The sequence below is a fragment of the Poecilia latipinna genome, unplaced genomic scaffold (assembly GCF_001443285.1).
Source record: "Poecilia latipinna isolate Pla-1442-1.1 unplaced genomic scaffold, P_latipinna-1.0 Scaffold183, whole genome shotgun sequence".
Lineage (NCBI taxonomy): Eukaryota > Metazoa > Chordata > Actinopteri > Cyprinodontiformes > Poeciliidae > Poecilia > Poecilia latipinna.
Window position 1 is genome coordinate 287,812 of NW_015112799.1, and position 18,901 is coordinate 306,712.

Genomic DNA, 18,901 nt, shown 5'->3' on the forward strand with positions numbered 1-18,901 from the left:
TAAAAAATATTTTTTTTAATGTTTTTTTTTTCTTTTCGTTGTAATTTTTTTTTTAAAAAACAAAAAAAAAAAAAAAAAAAAAAAAAAAAAAAAAAACAGAACATTTTTGGAAATAAGTTAATGTTTTTGGGTGTCTGGAAAAGTGAGTCATTTCAAAAATGTACTGATTGATAAGTCATGATCGACAGGACAGTGCTGTTACCTAGCAACCCCGAGCATTCACATAGCAATCCAAACATGCATAATTTCCTGCCACTTCACAATTTTGTATTATTTTGTATTGTTCTTGCAGAAAAACAAAAACAAAAAAAAAATAAAATAAAGATTATGTTTTTAATGTTTAGGAACTGGGGCAGTAATAATAATTTTAAGCTAACAGTGAGTGTGATTATCATTTGCTGCCTCTCTCAGACACTTATCATCATAGATAGCGGTCCTTGATGTGATCATCACCTTGAGCAGGTCCTCCAGGCGCATCACTTCCTGCTCCAGGTCTTGCAGCTCCCTGCAGCGATGGGTCAGCGACTCCAGCTTGGTCAGCAGGTTGTGGATGGCTTCCTCCAGGCTGCTCTCCAGGAAAGCCCTGCTCCCCTCCCCCGCCCAGCCCAGACTCCCCCCGCCTTCAGTCGAGCTTCCGGCAGGTGAGACGATTTCTGACGACGTCAGCCTCTTCACAAGCTGCCTGGTCAGGTTGCCCGGCTCCTCCGTGTCCAGCTCCACTGGCTTCAGTTCGTCGGCGTGGTCCAGGAAGACGTCCTCGGGCGCCACGGTGGACAGGTGTCCATCAGAGCACAGCGACGGCGCGGCCGAGCCGCAGTTGGAGATGGAGTTGCGCTGGGACTCGGTGCGCTCCCACTCCGAGTCGGCGACGTCGGCTTCGTCGCTGGCAAGGCTGGCACTGTTCCTGCTCCCTCTGCTTCCCGTTTCCCCGTCCTCCTCGTACACTTCCTCCTCCTCGTCCTCCTCTTCCTCTTCCTCCTCTAGATGCTCCTCTGCAATGGAGTCCTCCATGGTCTGCAGGATGGGGGTGGGTAACGAATCTGTGTCTGGAGGAGTGACGGTGATCTCGGGGTTGGACTGGCTCTGGGAGAAGGAGCTCTGGGCGGGGCTGGGCGAAGACCCCGATGTGTCAGAGAAGGTGAAGGACAGACGTTTGCACTCGGCCACACCGCAGCCACCATTCTCAAAGATGTCGTCCGGTAAAGTCGACTGGAAAGGCAAAGAAAGGAGTCAGACTTTAAAAACATCGAAGACAGCAAGGCAATTTCAAATCTGAGCGTCTTAGACAGGAACGATCAGAAACGACAGCTTTAGCTCTTCTCTTTTAAGACTTAGGACTAAAATGATTCATGCATAGCATGAATGGCTAGAAGCAAGTCATGCACATCCACAAGCAAACTACCACACATGCAATTCTGAGGATTTTAGAGTGAAGCCGGACAAACCCAGCTTGGTTGTTTCAGTGAGGCAGGTGCAACACAGTTAGGGTTCCAGAGAAGGGGCGGCGGTGGGCTGATGAGGGGGCACACAACACACTCACATAGACCTCCAGACTGGATCTGGGCCTGGGCCGGAGCGAGGCCAGGTCACCAAAAGAGCGGCTGCGCCTTAGCTTCTCCAGCAGCGTTTCTCGCAGCATTTGGAGGAAGGAGAGGCGCTGGCGCTCGACGGGATACGGCGGCCACTTCTTTACCCAGAGCACAGAGGGATGAGGGAGAGGGGCGTTTGGGGTATGAGCAAGAGCAGGATTATGAGACACCGAAGGGCATTATGACGAGGAACCGGATGGACGAGGGTTAGTGCAAAACTGATGATGTACAAAAATGATTTGGTTTGTTTTGTCATGCAGCACAGGTAGTGCTTGGACTTACAAAGAAGGAGCTGTCCTGGAAGGTGGGGGTCTCCGGAGTACCCTGGCTGTAGACAGATACTCGTCTCTGGAGGGCTGCAGCTTTGCTCAAGTTGCCCGATGACAGAGTCAGGTCTTCAACATCGAAGGGGCTGAAAGAGTGAAAGAAAATTATATGAATTATGTGTAGGGTTCCAAGAAGGAACTCATTGAACTGCTCATTTTTCTTCTTCAAAGTTAATGTTTCCCCACTAGGTGGCAGGACACCACAAGCTACACACCAGCACTGTGTTTGCAGCTCCTAACAGTTGTGGGCGTTCTGAATATGAAGTGAACATATGGCAAGTCCAGTAATAGACTCTAAACGGATCAAAATAGACATTGGCTGCATCCCACAGCTCTGCTATGCAGCAATGTCTTCCATATGCTGGGGATAAACAACTTACTCTACCAAGATTGACTTAAAACTTAAAATGACGAAACGACGGAGGAACGCTTTTTTATTTTATCACAAAATGTGACTTTGAGGTTGTTAATTCTTACAAACGTCTACTTACTACCACGTCACCTCCAGGTTGAGCTTGATTGTTCCCAGGTCATTGACATCCACAGCCACCACCTGGGGCATGGCTGTGAACAGCTCCTTGGTTTCACAGATGACGCTGCCCACCAGCATGTGAGTGGCCAAACCCTTCAGCTCGGTCACCTGTCGAAGGCAAACGCACGTTTCAATCCCTGACCTCAGGGCGGGAGAGTCGACTCGACTGCAGCCGCTCGGCGTTTTGTAACCGTGTTTTCTCTGCGGCACCTTGATGTTGATGAGATCGGAGATGAGGGGCATGAAGACCATCTCGTCTCCGTCCCAGCTTTGCCTGGAGTTCACTTCGATTCTCCCCTTCAGCTTCCAGCGCTGCCGACCGTACCGCATGAAAATCTGACGGACGGGACAAAAAGAAGCGAGACTTTGACGTAAAATTATTCTAATTACCGAGTACTATTCAGATGCAGTATATTATCTTCTCTTAATACAAAATGTAATCCTCTATCAGCTTCTCAATGTAATATTCAACAATGTAGCTGCTAAATATTTAATTGTCTTCTTTAGCTGACTTCTGACTGGCAGCTATAATGAAGTTTAAGGACTTGGAGAACAGAGAAGTTTCATTCCCTTATGAATATAACCAAAGTGAAAACAGGGGTATAAACTGTGCGAGCTGTTTTATGCAGCCCCTTTTGTACACTTTGGCAGGCTTTCACATGAAAAAACATCAAAAACTCGTTAATATACTTTGAACAATGATAGCATGTGGCATAAATAAGATACAATTAACTTTAAATCTGACTGAATCTGCACAGAAAACAAAAACAGCTCTAATTAATGTAATTTAATAAAAAGTGTTAGAAATTCATCCTCCAAGGATTCACTACATGTCAGTGCATAATACGTTAGGCCACATTGTGGTGATATTCAATCATTTTAATACAGGAAGCATGAATAAATATTATTCAGTCCATATTTATTAGCATCCTTCTATTCAACACTGGCAATCACTGTGACATTATATTTTATAACAAGCTGGATTATTTTGGCACATAAAGGCTTCCACTGAAACTATTATGTAAAGTTGTTTGCATAGTAAATCCAAGTAAAGCGAATTTAGTAATTTTTGCTCAACAAAGGGTGTGGACATTGCACAAACTTTGAAAGGCCTCTGAACTTTCCTGTTTTCCTCTGATCTTTTTAGAAATATATACTTCATGCAGCATTAATCAAACTATTTTCTTAGACAGGCCATCTTCGTCACTTTATTGCTTCTATAATCTAATCCTTCACTTTGGCTTTTTTATTTGCTTATGATTGGGATTTTCTTTCTTTTTTTTGCGCCCACTTTGATTGAAATTTTGACTGTCTGCTTAAGAAACTGCTCATCTTGCGACATCCGTTTTCTTCACAGTGGTAATTTTCCCAATAGCAGCAGGGGTTAAGGAAGCAGATGACAAGTTCAAATGGCTTCTCGAAACATATTTAGATAATTGCTGATCGCCGGTTGTCAGTGTTTTGTGTCGAAAAGTAAACCGCCACAATCTATCACATCTAAAGGTCAACCTTTTGAATGACCTTTTCAAGCGCCTCCATACGCTTCACTTAGGTTGAAAGTGACTCCTCTCCTTTACCCCCATCTGACAGCAAGCCTGCATTTCTAGAATAAATTTCAACCCTGAGACGTTACCTGATGTGTATTGTGTAGAGCCGCGAGTCAGACAAAACAAGAGGGCGCTCATTTGTTTTGGGATCGTGTTTTGTCGAGTTTTTGTGGAAAATGTGGGATAATAAACATGTGCAGAATGCAGTAAAGCATACAAGAGATTCAGTTAATAAGCAACAGCCATCTGACTGTCCCCAGAAACAAAGTGAGAAATAAATATTATATGCTCTCAGAGCTAAGTTATAACTGCTCCTTGTAAAAGTTTAATTTTATGAATCACTAAAAATGTAGACGCTATATAAATAAGACATATCAAAACTACAAAAACAGACCAGAATCTGACTTTGCAGATTTGACACTGACATATGAATAAAGCTAAACCCTTAAATACCGATTTGATGCACAGTACAGCTAATATCAGAGAAGATGGAAAAATGGCTTTCAAAGTAAGCTTAAAACACAACAAAGAGTCAAAAACAGGAAGCGGCACTATATATGGATGATGGCATGGAATCTAATGACACAAACAAAATTGGGTCAACTTTTGTAAGAAAGATAATTTTGGGCAACAATCACTCGAACTAAACAGGTTTAAAAACTGGATTTCTCCTCATCCTCAAAAACATAAGCATGTTTCGCCTCGGGGTCTTGAAACAACTGCTTTATTACTTTAGGGAAAGGAACAACCCAAAGCTGAGGGGAAAGGGCAGTGTGACGGCTTAAGCTTTTAAATCCACTGGGTGTCGTTTGTGAGCATAAAGTCGATCTGGTCAGAATCAGCAGAATATTTCAGCCGCAGTATTTCACTTATTACTGAAGAATTTAAGAACATGAACTAAACTTGGTGAATTTTCAAATTTCTTATGTTAGTAGGTTGGTTTTTATTAAGAAGAAAATGAAAACATGCTTACCTCATATTGGTCTCCAGGACAGAGCCTAGCAAAGCCTGCCAATCCTATCAAAACAGAAAAAATGGGACAATTGGTAAATTGTAACCAAAATATCCATGTAACTACAAACTTCAAATTCAGGCCAAATTAGCAAACATTTTTATAGGATTAAAAAGAGAAATCCAAATTATCACGGTACTTTTCCTTTGAGTGAACTCACCTTTCATTTTGATGTGAAACTCCCCAAGCAGATTCTCCAGTTCGCTCTCAAAAGCACTCATGTTCTAGACAAAATAAAATAAAATAAGGTCAAACAAAAAGGATTCACAGAAAGAGGAAAGAGTTATCTACTGATTCAACACCAAAGTGCGGTGGAGGACTCCTCTGAGCATTTATGGACAGGTGAGGACACAGGTGTGAGTGTTTGAGGGGGATTTAAAGGCAGAGGTGTTTACGAATGAGGGTAAATAGTTGTCCCTGTAATATGTTGTAGGTGTTGTCTAGCGCGATGTAAACAGTAATACAGATCTGTGAAGAGGTTCAACTACTCTTTGCTTCAAAGAACCCAGATAGTCACTTAGTCTTTTAAAGTGGTCTTTTTCTGTGCTTTCTGGGGGTCATTCAAAGATTTCTGTGGTTGTTTTTAAGACTTATTTAGTTCCACTCACTTTCCCAATCACTTGGACAGTTCTGCCTGAAATGTTCAGAGCTTGAGGTGTTGCTTTATAACCCAATTCTACTTTAAACATCTGCACAACTTTCTCCTTGACCTGACTCCTGGTTTCTTCAAGATGATGTCGATCGCTAAAGTTCTCCAACAAGCTTTACCGAACAGCTGGAGTTGATCTCGCAAGTATTTTCTACTTAAAGCTTTGGTCCATCCCATTAAAATACGTTAATATTTGTTGTTGTAATGTAATAAAAAAGTTGGCAAAAAAAAAAAAAAGATGCTTTGAGGTTAATGTAACTAAAACCACCGTGTTTATCTACAAGCCTAATATTTGCAGAGTTTTCCTGCAGTACCTCGGTGTACTCCTTGTACCGGCGGTTGACCTCTGCGATGCTCTCTTTGGTGCCTTTGGTGGAGGGAGAGGAGGAGAAGGCCTGCTTCATCCTGATGGCACCGTCCTTCAGGCGGCTCTGGATACAGAAAGCTTCGTACAGCTCATCCACCTGAGGACAAACATTTAGGAGAAAGCGGACGGTCGTATACAGTTTCTATTTTAAACAGGAGGAGGAAAATACACAAAGAGAAGGATGGAAAATGTATGCAAAACCCATAAATGACAGGACACACAAACCAGAAGAGTCTTAAGGTAAACTGTCTGCAGCTGGTATGAATATGTGTAGCCGCAGGCTTTAAGGACCCCAGTCTGTGACACAGTGGGATGCTTCCCTTCTGAGGTACCGTCAGACTGGGCTTAGAGCTCAGCTGGAGAGGATTTCAGGTTTCAAAAGCAGCCTGAGTTTATGCTCTACAGAACAGCACAGAAACGAGGAACATCTCCATCAACGTCCGGATAATTTACTGCGAGGTAAAAATGACGAGGGTTCAGAAGAGATGCAGATTAGATACCGCAGCATCTTCTGTCATCTCAACATACTTTTTTTCCCCCTTACTTCAATTTCCACATATGAAATCTAAATCTCACATTATTTCCCCAAAACATTAAATGCAATTTATATGCAAGGTTGAAATAGAGCTAAGTACATAAAGAAGCAAGTTTAACTGGTTATCTCAATCCAACTAGCCTAGAAATATTAAAACAAAGCAGATACTCAAAGGTTGAAGTAGTGCCGAGTAACAAATTCTGAAAGCAGTTTCTGGACTTCTAATTTCTGTTTTTTTTTTTTTTACCTTCCTGAAGTCACATATGATCAAAGTGGCAGCCCGGCAAAACAAAACACCTCTGGTGAACCTCATCAAAGGGAGATACAGCTGCCTGACTGGTGCCAGCGCTGAAATATTGATGCTGAGTGCTTTTTATGGCACTCATTAGGGAGATGCTGGAGCGAACGGGCCAGTCTGGCTCCTCTTGTCCTAATAGCTGCCATTTATTTATGAAACACCGTGTGTCGGAGAGACTTTTAAGATGAGGACGCAATCGGAGGTTCACGCTGGAAAGTTTCTGTTCGATGGGTTTTGAAAATCAAGTCAGATGATGTCAGATTTAAATCTCACACCCACGGCGATCCCAGCAGCTCCACCTCAAACCGAGCGGCCCACCAGCCTGCCCCGGAGCAGGGGCCCAGCCCGTCTGCCTGTCTGTCTGTGGTATGTGGCGAAGCGGCAGCAGCTGGAACCGGCCTCAGAACAACGTCTAACCTCACACGCTGTGTTTACTCGTCGTAAAGGAGATCCAGAGGCTGGAGTTGATCTGAAATGTTTCAGCGTGTCATGCTGCGCCTCATGGGTGGGAGATACGATACGGAATTACGTTTTTCACAATATTTTGTGGTGTTAATGCGATAATTATACAAGAGTCGATAAGAACTATTTATGACTTCTGTGGCTGCATTGTAGCACACACAAATATCTCTGTTGAGAAACGTTCTGTGCTTTTGGAGAAAACACTACACACAGTACATGTGCATTTAATCACATTTTCAATTTTACTGATATTTACTGAACAGTGGAGAAAATGGTAAAAAAAAGAAGTAATTCCTACAATACAGTTTTTTTTTTAAAAACACCCTTAATTGGAATTTGTCGTGAAAAAGATTAATCAAAATTCTCATCCTGATTAGAAATGAGAAAACAAGATACATGCCCAATTACACAGGAATCCGACATATAATAATTTTCAAACCACAAATGATTTCAATCCTTTTTAAAGCCATTAATGCAGTGTGAATAGAAAGTTTTACAATAAAGTTAAGGTGGATATTTGAGTTGTGAGCATGATTAAAATATGAATAGATGGAGGGATGAAGTGGCAGGTGGACAGACAAACTGACACCCAGATGGATGGAAGGGAAATATCTTCATACACATATTCTTTTACCACTTTTGTAAAAATAAAACCTGGAACTTGAAAATGCTTAAATGAAATTCAAAACTTTTCCAGCCTGTGTAGGAACCAAAAGGTTCCTACTCATTGAGAGAAAGTGATGCTTCTTTGGAGGAAAACTGGGAAAAATGGGCTCTAACAAATCAGAGCTGATTAATAGCCATTATCCTATCATTGTTGGATAACGAAGCTAATTTTTGTCCCCAATTACAGCGGCCGCTCGCTGCCTTCGAGGACATGTACTTGTGAAGGTCAGCCAAGCCTTCTTCCAGAGGCCGTCCATCAGCATATTGCTCTGCCTTGGGCACATTGGACCCCAGAGAAAGAAGAAACATGAAAGGAAAAAATACAAACAGAGAGAGAACCGCGACACAGACAGATGGCTCAAAATCCAACATGTCTCGTTTCCAGCCCATTCTGACAGACAGCAGTACAGATTCTCCTCTCCAAACAAGACAAACACAGGCACACAGGATCAGATGCACCTCGCTCGCTTATAAGGAGGGTCCTGAAGAGGCATTCAAGATTTGGTCTCATTAGTCGTACAGGGATTTGCATTAACAGAAAACATTAGGATTGAGTAGATTTAACCAGAATCATTAAAGTGAAGCAATAAGAAAAAAACAAACAGTTAAATACAGTGCTTTTGTTGCAACAAACCATAATGCATTTTATTGGGATTTTATGTGGTAAACCAACAAAAAGTGGTAAATAATAGTGAAGTGAGACGAACGAGTGAAAAATGAAATATGGTTCTTCAAAATATAAGAACCCTTGAATCGGAAAAGTGTGTCATGCATTAAAGGGGCTCCTTTACGCCGATGTCCTTAAATAAATTTCAGCGCAACAACTTCAGACATCTACTTGGCAAACAGAGAAAAAACCGCAATATCAACTCAAGTACCGAGGTGCTGTGAAGAGCTCAGGGATTTTTTTTTTTTTTTAGAGATAAATTGTGGATAAAATATAAAGAGTGACATAACTGGAAACCTACATAGATATTCACCTAAACTGACAGGCCAGATATAGGAAAGCATTAATTGGAGAAGCAGCCAAGAGTCCCATGGTAGCTCTGGATGAGCTGCAGAGATCCACCGCTCAGGTGGGAGAATCTGCCATAAGAACAGCCATCAGTTGAGCAGCTATATACTACTTTGTGTTGGCCTATCAAATAAGTTTTCAATTATGACATGCCAGAATGTAGAACAAGTTCATGCAATACAAATTCACTTATCTGCAAAGCTCAGTAGTTGTACAACCTTAAAGGGTCATTCAATGAAAAAAAAAAATCCTTTCTGTTTTGGCTCTTGGCCAGCACATCTGGTAAGTGGTTATTAAGATAGATTAAATCTAAATATATGCTAAAATCAGTTCTCTTTTGAAGTGTTTTAATTACAGCTCAGAGTGCTGGAGGGGGAAAAAAACCCCAGCGAGCTTGGAGAACCAGCTGAGAGTTTTGGGAACATCTTTACTAGGGAATCAATTTTGGTCCTTGTGAGAAGCAGACTAAATATTTGTTAAGCAATGTTCTTATGCTGTCGACCAATTAAGTTTCACTGGGAATTTTACAGGATTGTATTTGAGCCTAATAATATCCAAATAGACTGTGTAATTTTAACAGAATCTACGGGATTTTGCTAAAAATCCTCTTAAGACGTGGACATTATCGAGAATTGCTGGATAATGGCGCACACCCACCTACATTTCATGCCCAGGAGCAAGTGATTATAAGCAGATTAAAAAGCTGCAGGCCCCACCAAACACCCGGACCCTCTCTGGGGAGCTGTGTGTGTGTGTGTGTGTGTTTACAGACTAACAATCAAGATGGCGGTAGAGGAGGCAGCAGTAAATGCCCTTTATTAAAAATAATCACATGCAAAGTATTCACACTCATCCTGGGTTGAATTTGGCATGTGGTTAGTACCAAAACACGCCCGCCCTCGGAAAGGGAGATGGTGCCTGGCAGCTGCTCTGCTCACCTTCAGTCTGCGTCACTCATCTTTTTAATGATGCCCTGCTGATACCGCTCCCCACACACACACTAACCCAACCAGTGGCTACAGACTTCGTCCCATGCAGGACATCATAGAGGTTGGTTGTGTTGTGCCACCTGCCTCCTCCATGCGTGCCAATTACAGCGCAGACATCTGCAGGTGACGCGGGGAACAAAAGCGCGGGCTGATGTGACTCGCAAACTAACAACCCCGCTGATCGACGATTGTTAAGTTGTCCCTCGTGGCAGCTGTTCGGCACAAAGAGACGCGGCCGAGTCTGGGCTTAAACACGTTCACACCTGAGCTCCCAGCTGCAGCAGAGATGAACAGATATGTTTTTCGGAGACGAGAGAAAATGGCACGTGCCGGTGCTCTGGAGCTCGCGTCTCATTTTGAATCGTAAATCCAGTGATTATCCAAAAGCAACATAAATCTAACGGCATCTCTGATGCTGCTGCTGTTATCTCTTCGGTATACGTCACCCTGTGCAAGTACGAAATGGAATAAAAAAATTTATGTTTAAAAAAAAAAAAAAATTACAAAAACATATGCCTCTTGTTTTTCAGTTTTTCATCTTAAAAATGTATCACAAATCTTCCATTCATGACCAGCTGAAGCACTTTCTTTCAGATAGTCAACTAAGCAGGTCTTTGTATAGCTCTGCTTTACATATCCTTGCCAAAACTGTATTTTGTATACACTTTCTTGACAGAATATAAACTGTGCATTTTATTTTTATTTTTCTAATAGTGATTTCTGTTCCAGAAAATAGGAACCACAGAAAAGTAATTTCAAGGAAAGGAAGAAAAGTTTGTGAAGCTTTTACAAACAATCCAGAGTCAGTAATGAGACTGCAGAAAACATCAGTGAACATGATGCTAATATTACACCTGCGAGCAAAACAGAAAAACAGTCGGAGCTAAATTTAACCTGATAGAGAGAGACTGGAGGCTTCAAACCTGCATGACAAGGTAAATCAGACAATCCTTTGCTTCTCCAAATATTTGCAGCTACGCTTAAATCTATTTCTGTTCTGAGTCAGCAAGAACAGAGAGGGCATCAAAATGAAGCTGGATTTCAAGCTGAAAGTCTGAGTCTTTGGTTGCTCAACACCATCCCGTGACATCTTCATAACGCGGAGGAAACATCGCTACGTTTTGTTTGTCACCGGTGTCAAAGAAAAGCTCAGTGCAGAAATACTTTATGACTTCAGAGACGTGGCCTAGTATGACGCGACTGACATATTTTTTTCATGTTCCTTTTCCCGCATTTAAAAACCTCCTCAGTCACACCTAATCCAAATTCATTACTCCTTCCTGTCCTCGAAAAAAAGGAAAAGCTTTGCATTACAAATCAGTTCAAAACACAATCTCTTTCACTGCTTTAGTCCCGTTCCACGGGACTAAAGCAGTTCATTGTCCTAAATCTTGCGTATGGCTACAGAGGGTTAACATTCCAGGTAGATGGCTTCCTTGAATTCCCAATTTGACTTCAAAGGCCGTCTTGAAGGTAACCATAGTTACAGTCGGATCTGTGCAGTTGTTTTGACGCGTGTGCTCTGATAACCTGCTGTCAGGTCTGATTTGATGCCCAGCAAGCTATGTTGGACTACAACAGAGGATGTGGAAGAACAGTCAAAGAGACTTGCAAGCTTGTAGGACCTACAAAAAAAAAATGCTGGAGATTACGGACCCCAACTGGGAGCCTGTGAGGAGACTACAACAAAAGGTATAAAAGGGGAAAAACGTTTTCTTTTTCTTGTCGTAAGCATTAGAACAGCAGGGAACCTAAACTTATTATCCAAACAGGAACAAAAATAAATAAATAATATAAAAAGAGAGCTCTCATGGCTTTTGGTCTAATAAAAAAAAAAAAAAAAAATAGAATACATTTAAGCTACCGTATTTTCCTGACTATTGAGCGCACCTCACTCTAATCCCCTCCTACAAATTACAAAAAAACAAAAAACAAAAAACACAAAACAAAACAAAACAAAAAAAAACCTGGAAACGTACATATTAAGCCTTAATAAATCAGCTATTAAGGACGCAGTCCTCCATCTCCAACGCTGAACCATGGATTCGTTCACGCCAGGTAGCGGCTACCGATCTGTACTGTCAGATCGATAACCTTCAAATTAAAAGCTGCATCATATGAACTTCTTCGTGTTGTTTCCATGATGAGGGGGAACGAGTTTGAAAACATTTCTCCGTCGTGCCTGCTGCTAGCATGTGCTTGTTGTAAATGAAAATTAGCGCTTTCTTCTTTGATTTCCAATTTTGACTTCCAATGATTCACTTTCTGCTAAAGCGCCCCCTGGTGGTTGACGAAAAATCCACAGAAAAACCGCACCGGGCTGTAAGCCGCATGGTTCAAAACGTGGGGAAAAAGTAGCGGCTGAAAAATACGGTATTAAAGGGCAGACATATCACAATACCTAATAAACACTTTCACATTTTAGAAAATATGGAAAGTAGAGTTTGTCTTTTTCGTTTGTCATTGGAAGCTGCTCTTGTAAGATCAGAGAAATGAGACAGGTGGCAAAAACAGGAACAAATTTGTACATGCTTCACGAGAACTCAAGAGCAGAACCCATCGGACGTTCACTTTGGTCAGTAGGGTGCACTGATCGAAATTTTCTGCCCAATCTTTAAAAAGTGTCAGAAATAGCTTCTTAATAGCTTAAAATGTACATAAACATTTTAAGCTCGATATATAGAGAAATTTTATAACTGCTGAATGTAACATGGTTAGTTGATTGTGCTATAAAATGGCACTATGTGAGATATAACGCACAGAAAGTCGATTTTACATAATAACCCCCTATAAAAACAACAGATTTTGACCAAAGTTCTTGGCGGATAACATACAGAAATAGCTGCACTTAAATAAAACATATCCTTTACACAAATAAGAAGCAAACCTGAAGAATTATGTTAGCTACATTATTTGGAGAGATTGAAATGCCTGTAATATGCAAAAGGCATGAAACCTCTACTCCTTTTACATTTTCTGTTTTTATGAATATCTGGGTACAAGGGGGAAAAAACAATAAGGGGGAAAAAAAGCTTGTATGAAAGATTCAGGTCAGAACTGTTAAAACATTTTTAAGGTACAAAGGGCCCTAAAATAATAAGAACCCACTGGGACCTCAGCAATCCTTACCTTGCTGATGTGAAACTCGAGGCGCCTCATGTACCTCTCAATGCTTTTGATTTGCTGCAGGAAGACACAGAAAGCCAGCTTCACTACAACAACAATGCGGCAGCGCATGGCATTTTGATGCAAAAACGTCTCTGTGTTTTTCAACGCAACCTCCATTGGCTTACCTTGTCGAGATCATACAGCACTCCCTGGAGAATAACAACACAGAAAGTTAGGAAAAGTAATAAAATATAAATGTTTATGTTGCTTAAACCTAATATTTGCATGCGCAGTGTTAAACCACATTGACGTGTTCTCATGCATCTCACCAGGCGAGAGTTCCTCTTCATGTCTTTCATCAGAGATGTGAGTTTATCCAGCTCCGTCTGATGAACTTCAAGATATTCACTGAGCAGCAGGTAAAGAAAACGTTTGATAAAAATCTTCACGGATCACTCAAAGGAAATAGCAAATCTCTTAAACTTAAACATTTATGAGATCAGTCTAAACTCGCTCCCAGGTGGGAATGTTAACGACGATGACTGGATGAACACGAGAGTGTGAGTTACTCACTCCAAGCCTTGTTTGAGAGCCGTGTAGACCTCCTCCAGTCGTTTGGGCTGCGGCTCCCTGGAGCTGCTGCTGCCTTTTTGGCCAGATAGGTGGGGCTTCTTGGGCTTCGACTGAGGCTTCTTCGGCACCGCGGAGTTCCCAATGAACGAGTTACAGCTGCAGACGCAGAAAGACGGATGAGGATTTTATATTCCACCGGGTCAATGACTTTGACAAACTCCAAACCAGAACTGGTGTGAATAGTGTCGAGAAAAGGCATTCGGATTAGACACTTGCATATTTCTTACCATTTACTGAGGATAACCTGAGTAAATACAACAAAAACAGTTTACAAATGATGGTTTCACTTAGTCAGAGAAATGATCCAAACATGGCTTTACCTACGTGAAAAAAAAAAAAAAAAACAACAGCAAACTTTAATGCTGGTTGTGCCACCCTTGGCGTCAACAGTTGTCATGTAGCGTTTGTGGTGGCTGGCCGCGAGTCTTTTACATCTCTATAAAAGGTAATTGGTCCACTTTTCTTGGAAGAATTGTTTTAATCCAGCCACACTGGAGGGTTTAAAGCATGAACAGTCTATTTATAGTCGTGCCACAGCGTCTCAATCCAGTTCAAACTCTGCAGGGCCCCTTTCGGTGCACTTCAGAGAAAGACATGCAGGTATGGCCTTGGATCATGGCCGCCACAAGCTGATGGCTGGACAGTCTTCATGGTAGAGGTGTCAGAGTTCAAAACTTTTTGTCTCATCAGTCCAGTCATCAGTAAGATGTTGTTTTGTCTCATGTGAATTGGGTCTTTACGTGGAGATTTGATTATCTCTTATTAGTCAGTACTGGTTTTCACCTCGAAACTCTCCCAACAAGCATTTTTTGCAGAGTCTCTTTCCTTCTTTTTGAATTTGAACTCTGACCTTAACCTTTAGAGATGCCTGTCCTGCTTTAGATATTGTTCTCGGTTCCTTTTGACCTCCTGGATGTTGTGGTGGGGCATTATTTGATCCAGTTTGGCAGGTGGGACCCATAAGGAGAAGGTTCCTCATTTCCTTTCCATACTGATGAAAACTTTGTTTCTCATCTTTTCTTGTATTTTATTTTATTTTTTTTTAATGGATTTTAATATGCCTGGGAGTGGCTGTGGAAATTAAACTAATTTTTACCAAACATTTGAAAAGTTATCATAAGTTAATGATTTAAAGAGGTTGACAGTTAGTTTTCGTCATATATCAAGGGGTTTTTTTAATCAATAAATGATATAATCATTCCAAACATATTCTGTATTACATTTGATGATCTCCATCTGGTACTAAAATCTGTTTGGTAATCTGAAACTTTTTCCTTTTTGCAGAAAAAGAATACGTAACACTGCGACTCTCTTGTTAAACACGTTAACAAATCACATCTTCACCTAAGGAGCCCGGACCACCTCCCAGGAAGCGTGTGCGAAATGGCACGTATGTGTGCCTATCTGGGAAGTCATGCGGACACGGCCTCTCTGAGCCCCCGCTACTTTTAACTGACCTCAGAAAGGCCGCCGTTTATCTTGCTCCAGAGCAAAGTTACAAAACGGAGCCAATAAAGCTCAGAGCAATCTGTGAGACTCGACTGTTCATCCGTCTCCTCCCCGGCGGCGGCTCACAAAGAAACCAACAACTGATTCAAAAAGAAGAAGAAGACAACACTTCTGGTACAGCTAAGCACAAGTCGGGTGTTGAAGGAAATGAAAAAAATAGTCATTTAAATTATATCATTACAATTACCGGGATACTTGTGAATTTATTTAAGGAATTAGATATTTATATTTTTTTAAAAAGTACAATAAGAGCATTTAGACCCATTCTATTTGTACATAAAATCTCCTGACATTTAAAGTAGTTTATGGTGACATCCAATAAGGTTTCCATGGCCCACAGCATTACAAATCTCCTGCCACACTAAACAGCAGGCATTTCTCCACGCATCTTCTGTATCTTCATCTGCTGTAATAAAATTGACCCACTTGCAGCTCAGCCTTGTTCCCACTTGAGCAACGCCCATTGTTCAATGCAACGTGATAATCAAGTATTTCAAATTAAAGAAAGTTCCACATCCTTCCATCTTTTGTGTCATTTTGTTTTTTTAGCAAATCTTGTGATTTAATCCATCGCGCCGGTTTTAAAAGTAGCCAATTCAGGTTCATTTAAAATAATAATAATAACAAAACAGTCAAACAATTCTGTTATTTAATAAAGTGGAAACGTCAATCCACAGTTTTGTTTGATGTTTTTTATTAGTTAGTTCCAAAAGTTCATATAACAAAAAAAAAACACTGCAGACTGAACTCAATCTCCTTTTACCCCAAATTATTTTTGCGTTAATAAGGAGCGCGTGTTTAGAGACCAAAGAGCTGCCACACTTTTTTTTTTGTTCTCCCAACAATTCTTTTTACGTCACTCTCATTTTTGCCCCATTCGTGGTTTTTAAAAGCATCTCAGATTTAGCAAGCTGCATTCTTTCCTTCGACCAAACGATCGTCTTAGGGACACGAAAGCAACCGATTCCAGAGCCGGACGAGTTGAAACGTGCGAGTGGAAGTTCACATGGCGCTGCCACAAATGTAGGGCAACACTGAATCAAACTGCTGTTTAGCCTTGGGGTCAGATGAGCTGCAGTGCAAAAATGCTTCTTGACGGAGACACGCTCAGGAGCACGCATATGCACACATGCCACAATTTCTATGCCAACTAATACATTTGATTTTGCGCCCCTGCACAAAAAGTGCAACGTCTGTAGGATGCAAGCATGCATGAATGCCTGCAAAGCGTGATCACGTATCACGCATGAGAAGTCCGTTAGCAGCAACAGAGCCACTCGTACAGACTGTGACGCGCTGCAGCGGCATCAGAGGCCGTATCTCTGCAGCCTTCCACGTCCCTCGTTATCAGAGTGTAACTCGTCTGTCGCTGCAAGTCGCCCACACACTTGAGTCATTCCAACAAATACCATACCATTCACTGTCTGATCAGAGAGAAAAGAGAGCAGGGGCATTTCTAAATGGGTTCTCTCAGCAGGACCAGGACAGCTGAAGACAAGTAAGCACCGAAAAAGAAGATTGTTAAAGAGAAATCCGGGATGGAAGTGTGAATGTGCTTTATCTCTAGAAGGAGGAGTCAAAAACATCATCCTTAAAAGCCTATTGATGTGATAACTGTAGCAACCCTGTGGGTCGCTTGAATGTTTTGCAAAGATGTCAGGAACGAACAAAAATGAGACTTTTCCAGTCTCATATTTGGAAGGAAGGATGTACAAATACAACTTTAATGCAACTGGATAGGGGGCGTAAAATTTTTTTAAATACCCCTTTTTTTTTTTTTTTTTTTTAAGTCCTTCACTGTAATTATCCGACCTTTTAAACTTTTCCAGAACAAATAAAAAGCTCCGGGACATTTTGAGCCTAATTTCAGGAAACTTAAATAGTTTCCTGTAAAACTGTAGTTAATATATCATCACCTTCCTAAAATAATGACAATGTCATTTTTTTTCCCCGAAAGTAAATTTTGCCAAAAAACAACAACAAAAAAAAAAAACCAAAGTCACAACCTATTTTTTTTTCCAGAAAATGATTTAAGAAAAAGAATCACTTTGTGGAAATATTTTTAAACCATTATTTTAGGAAGGTGACAACATGAGAGCAGTTTAGTTTGAGAGACATATTCTGAAATAAGCATCATTTTTAGAGAAGCATCTTCCTGAGGTGTGGTTTTCTTCCTTTTTTTTAATTATCTCATCTCGTTAGCTCTGTTTACAGGAAATGTTTTAGGATGAACATGTGACCATTGATTAAACTTCCAGCTTCAGGCTGAAGAGAAGCATCAGTGAAAGTCTGTCGTGTTTGTTTTTCCACCATGATCCACGCTGTCCAGACAGTCGGTGATCCGTCAGGGTCAGTGCTGCAAAACTCTAAAAGCCTTTAACACACAAAACTGACTGCAGCAAAAGCCCCTCTTAACGTCTCCGAACATCTGTTTCCAAGCTACAAAAAATAAAAACAGCATATTAACTTGGCCTTAATGTCCACTTCTGTGAAGTAGCAGCTTGAATTGTCTTTGCATTTAAATCAGGATCACAAACGCAAAGTAATAATATTTCCCCATTTGAGAAGCATTAATGACAGAAGCAGCTCTGCGACTTCTCAACGCAGCGATCATTCAGAAGTGATGTCAGCGCAGCGAAATGACTGTTTTATACAGATTACTGACACTTCTCGTCTTCTCCCACTGTGGCAGCCGTCTCCCTTGGCAGGTTTGATGCTATTCTTGAGCGCTATTCTTCTCCTCTAATGAGCCTTGGTGATGCACGTAGACACAGAATTGCAAACAGACTTGTGCCCTTAGATTTACCCCCTTTTTGCATCTGCACACGTTACAAGGCTTAAGAAACACGCAGCCAGCTGAAAATACCATGAGTGGGAGCAGTACGTCAGGTTTGGCTGGGATAAACCAGTAATTAGTAGTCCAGGAAGTACATCCTTGAAAAACAGCACTTTAAGTTGTTTGTAAGACAGTTAGAATTATTGATATTAGTAGTAAAGCCAGGAGGAGTTTTCCTCGCAATACACACAATATTTAAAAAATGCAGCATGCAGGAAAACCTTGCGACTCCAAAAATCATTTTAAACATTCACTTATAGCATTTCTTGTTCTAATCTTTTTAATTAACAATTAATAAAATCTTACACTTTGGTAAAGTAGCAATAATCATCATCAGTCGTGCTAAAAAATAAGGTTTTCTCTGCTGTCCATGATTATCTTGGCTATATTTATGTTTGCATGCATATTTAAAACAGCTAAAGTTGACCAAACACGTAATTACCTTTTAAACATAATGGGCAAAAATAACATCAACAAAATTTTAGACGGCAACCTCCAGAGTAACGTAGAACTACACAGCATATGTATTTTTCTATTAGTTTTAACGTGTTCAAAACTGCAATCAGAAATGACTTGGTGACAATATTTCTATCTTAAGGTTAAAATAGTTTAATTGTCATATATTTAAAATCTGAATGCATTATCATTCCCTGTTCTATCTAATATAGAGTTTAGTAAAGAAGAGGCTAATGCTCAAAGGCAGATTAAAATAATAAGAACCTATTTAAATTAGGTTTGTGTCCAAAAAGAGATATTTTCTGAGCAAAAAAAAAACAAATACAATTAAATGGATGTAAATCTAACACTGCAAATGTATCTAAACTAGCT

At 40.8% G+C, this 18,901-nt stretch overlaps 1 protein-coding gene across 1 annotated transcript in view; it reads right to left on the minus strand.

Moving 5' to 3' along the window:
• Positions 1-18,901, minus strand: part of ripor2 (RHO family interacting cell polarization regulator 2) — a 31,721-nt gene that overhangs the window by 9,417 nt on the left and 3,403 nt on the right. Inside the window, exons 3-13 of the mRNA XM_015030469.1 lie at positions 13,669-13,824; positions 13,425-13,503; positions 13,281-13,304; positions 13,117-13,170; positions 5,970-6,119; positions 5,167-5,230; positions 4,968-5,011; positions 2,658-2,783; positions 2,407-2,555; positions 1,872-2,001; positions 454-1,209 (exon numbers count right to left, since the gene is read on the minus strand). Coding sequence (XP_014885955.1) covers positions 454-1,209; positions 1,872-2,001; positions 2,407-2,555; positions 2,658-2,783; positions 4,968-5,011; positions 5,167-5,230; positions 5,970-6,119; positions 13,117-13,170; positions 13,281-13,304; positions 13,425-13,503; positions 13,669-13,824 — 1,732 coding nt within the window. The remainder of the gene's footprint in view (positions 1-453; positions 1,210-1,871; positions 2,002-2,406; positions 2,556-2,657; positions 2,784-4,967; positions 5,012-5,166; positions 5,231-5,969; positions 6,120-13,116; positions 13,171-13,280; positions 13,305-13,424; positions 13,504-13,668; positions 13,825-18,901) is intronic.